We start from the raw sequence: 3,180 nt of genomic DNA, 5'->3' as shown, positions 1-3,180 counted from the left end.
TTGCAATGTTTCAATTTCGTCCGAAAATTCTTCCATCTGAATGAAGTATATCATTGCTTTCTCTGCTCTTTTGACATCATCCAGTGTGAGGGGTTGTACCTTCATGCATTTTTTTAGCTGTTTGCATTTTTCTGTTCACTAGATATTGTGCCTCTTCATCTGAGTTCTTTACACTCATGTTAGTAAGTATCTCTTTTCTTTTCTGACTCAGGTGCAAGAGTATATCTTTGAGCTTAAGAAGCCTAGCTAATGCTCTGGTGAGTTGGTTCCACTTAGAGTGATAGTGTATGAATTAATGAGTTGGATTGTGTTGTGATTTAACTAACACATTCATGATGAGAGCATCTCTTCTCACTTCTGCATCATCATCTTCGTCGCGTGTTTGTAAGACAAAGTCAGGTTTGGGCCATTCTGATTCGTTATCTTTGAGAAACTCTGGCCCATTCAGCCATGTGTGCGAGTTCAGAAGTGTGATAGCCTCAAGACCATGCGATGCACAATCTGCTGGGTTTCGTTTGGTGCAAATGTATCTCCACTGTTTGATTTGCGTTGTTTCTCTGATTGTGTTCACTCTGTTTACCACAAATGTTTAAAATCTTTTGTTCTCATTCTGAATGTACCTCAATGTTGATGTACTGTCAGTCCAAAAAAACTGAATTCTCCAGTTTGAGCTGCAATGCTGTTTTCAGCAGTCCATCCATGCGCGCTGCTAGCATCGCTGCGGTGAGTTCCATTCTTGGCATTGTAGTTTGTTTCAATGGTGCAACACGTGCTTTTCCCATTAGAAATGCTGTGTGCACTTCATTCTTTGGATTTATGAGTCTGAGGTAAGTGACGCATCCATAGCCACTTTCAGAAGCATCACTAAATGATGAAGTTGGACAGATGCTACTGGACCAAAGCCCTCCGGTTTAAAGCATCTGTCTACACCAGGGGTCGGCAACCTTTTGTATCAAAAGAGCCATTTTGGCCCATCTCCCGCAAAAAAAAAATTTTTTGGAGCCGCAAACTTTACCCCCTCCCCCCTCCGGAGACGCTAACTCTGCGCACCGCACAGACATTTTTTGTGACACTGTAAAAAAAAAAAACATAGTTCGTTGCATTCATGAAATTATAAAACAACAAAGAGACAGCTGTTGAAGAACATTTTATTGCTGTTCTAACAGGAAAACCTCAAACTCTTATGAAGAGGAGAAATAACTTTGAAATAAATCAAACATAGAACGAGTATAATAAGTCTAAACATAAAGAACACCTAAACAGGTAAACATAGGTTTGTTGTCATCCTCTTGATTTTTCCTCGGCCACAGCATTAAACCATCGAATCTGAACAAAAAACAAAACAACACAACATCTCAGTTTCTAAAATATATATTTTTTGGTGAAAAATAATAGCCTATTAAATGGTAGTGTCCTCACCTGTTTAATGTGATTTCTGTTTCTGAACATCACTGCTGAGCTTTTCTATGTCGGGGCTGTATGACGTGACCTTCATCTTAACGCAGGATTGCAGGCTGACATCTGTGAGGCGTGAGCGATATTTTGATTTGACATAGTTCATGTTAGAAAATATTTGCTCGCATAAGTATGTGGATCCAAAGATGGACAGGACTCCAAAGGCATACTTCTTGATGTTGTGATAGGTTTCGGGAATTGCATTCCATGTCTCAAAGACAAGTTTGTCGGGTTTGGGAAGGTTTTCTATTTCGCTCCATTTGTGTTCTCGAGCGAGAATAGCCTTCTGACGGGCGACGTCTTCGAGATCAGCTGTAAGACTTTTGAACTTGGACACCCATACCTCTTTGTCAGCTATGTCAGCCAGTTCAATTTCAAGATCGGGTTGACTCACGAAAGTGAATGCTGACATGTTCAGCATGGACGGGTCGATGTCCAGGGGTGTGACGGGGAAGGATAATGTGCTTTTTTCCTTTCTGAACTCACTGAATCTTTGTCCAAATGCAGTTTGCATTGCAATGATCGTGTGCTGCAAGTACTCACAATTGATGTTGTTGTGTGACGTTTTGAACTCCCTCAGGGAGGGGAAGTGAGAGAACGTACCTTTCTCCACATCTCTGGCAAACACTGTCATCTTGCGCTCGAACGCCAAAACATACTCCAGCAGCTGAAGGGCAGTGCTTCCTTTTCCCTGGAGACTTCTGTTCAGCATGTTCAGGTGACCTGTCATATCCACCATGAAGTGCAGCTTTTGCAGCCAATCTGGGTGTTCCAGTTCTGGATAGGTGAGGCCCTTACTTTCCAGGAAAGTTTTCACTTGTTCCAGACAAGCCGCAAACCGTTTAAGCACTTCTCCCCTGGACAGCCACCGGACTTTGTTATGCAGCAGGAGATCCGAATATGCGCTGTCGACTTCATCTAACAATGAACAGAACTGTCGGTGGTTTAACCCTTTTGCCATGATTTTGTTGACTATCTGAATTACGAGGTCCATCACCTCTTTGCATTCGGGGGGAAATGTTTGAGCGCACAGTGCTTCTTGGTGCAGGATGCAGTGAAACGTCAGCAGCTCTCGACCCAGCGACTTCTGAAGTAAAGTAATAAACCCCTTCTGTGTTCCTCTCATACTAGGTGCCCCATCAGTAGCCACTGACACCATGTTGGTGGTCTGTATTTCTTTGGCTTTTAAACAATTCACCACAGCCTCACAAATGTCCTCCCCCCGTGTTTGGCCTTTTAGCGGTATCAACTCAATAATTTCCTCCTGCGGCCCGTCAGAGTTCACAAATTTGCATAACAGCGCTAGTTGTTCAATGTCGTTCACATCACTGGACTCATCACAGGCGATGGAGAATGCTGGAGCTGAATTGATGTCGTTAATTTGTTGACTGGTGATGTTTTCTGACATCTTAATGGTCCTGTCCTTTACGGTTTTTGCAGAGAGAGGCATATCTTTAATTTTCTGAACAATTTCATTTTTGTTTTTAAAGTCCGAGAATAGATGTTCTGATATTTTCATGAATGTCTCTTTCAAGTATTCTCCATCTGTAAATGGCTTTCCGCACCTGACGATCTCCTGAGCTGCCGCAAAACTAGCAGCAGTTGTTGAATTTGGAGACTTGATCCATTTCTTAAAAGTAATTTTACTCTGCTCACCTTTCCGCAGCAGTTCCGAAATCGCTCTTTTCCTTTCATCTCCTGCTTGGTACTTTTCAGCAAATGCTG

At 42.4% G+C, this 3,180-nt stretch overlaps 1 protein-coding gene across 1 annotated transcript; it reads right to left on the bottom strand.

The window, feature by feature from the left end:
• Positions 1-1,423: 1,423 nt before the first annotated feature.
• LOC308363542 (general transcription factor II-I repeat domain-containing protein 2A-like) lies at positions 1,424-2,863 on the bottom strand (the record flags this gene model as incomplete). The annotated part of the gene is made up of 1 exon (XM_080836347.1): positions 1,424-2,863. One exon carries the CDS (start codon positions 2,861-2,863, stop codon positions 1,424-1,426), a length of 1,440 nt encoding a protein of 479 aa, XP_080692473.1.
• Between the last annotated feature and the right edge of the window lie 317 nt (positions 2,864-3,180).

The sequence above is a fragment of the Sprattus sprattus genome, assembly GCF_963457725.1.
Source record: "Sprattus sprattus genome assembly, chromosome: 4".
In the NCBI taxonomy this organism is placed as follows: domain Eukaryota; kingdom Metazoa; phylum Chordata; class Actinopteri; order Clupeiformes; family Clupeidae; genus Sprattus; species Sprattus sprattus.
The sequence above is the reverse complement of the archived record's forward strand: the minus strand, read 5'-3'. Positions and strand labels throughout refer to the sequence as shown.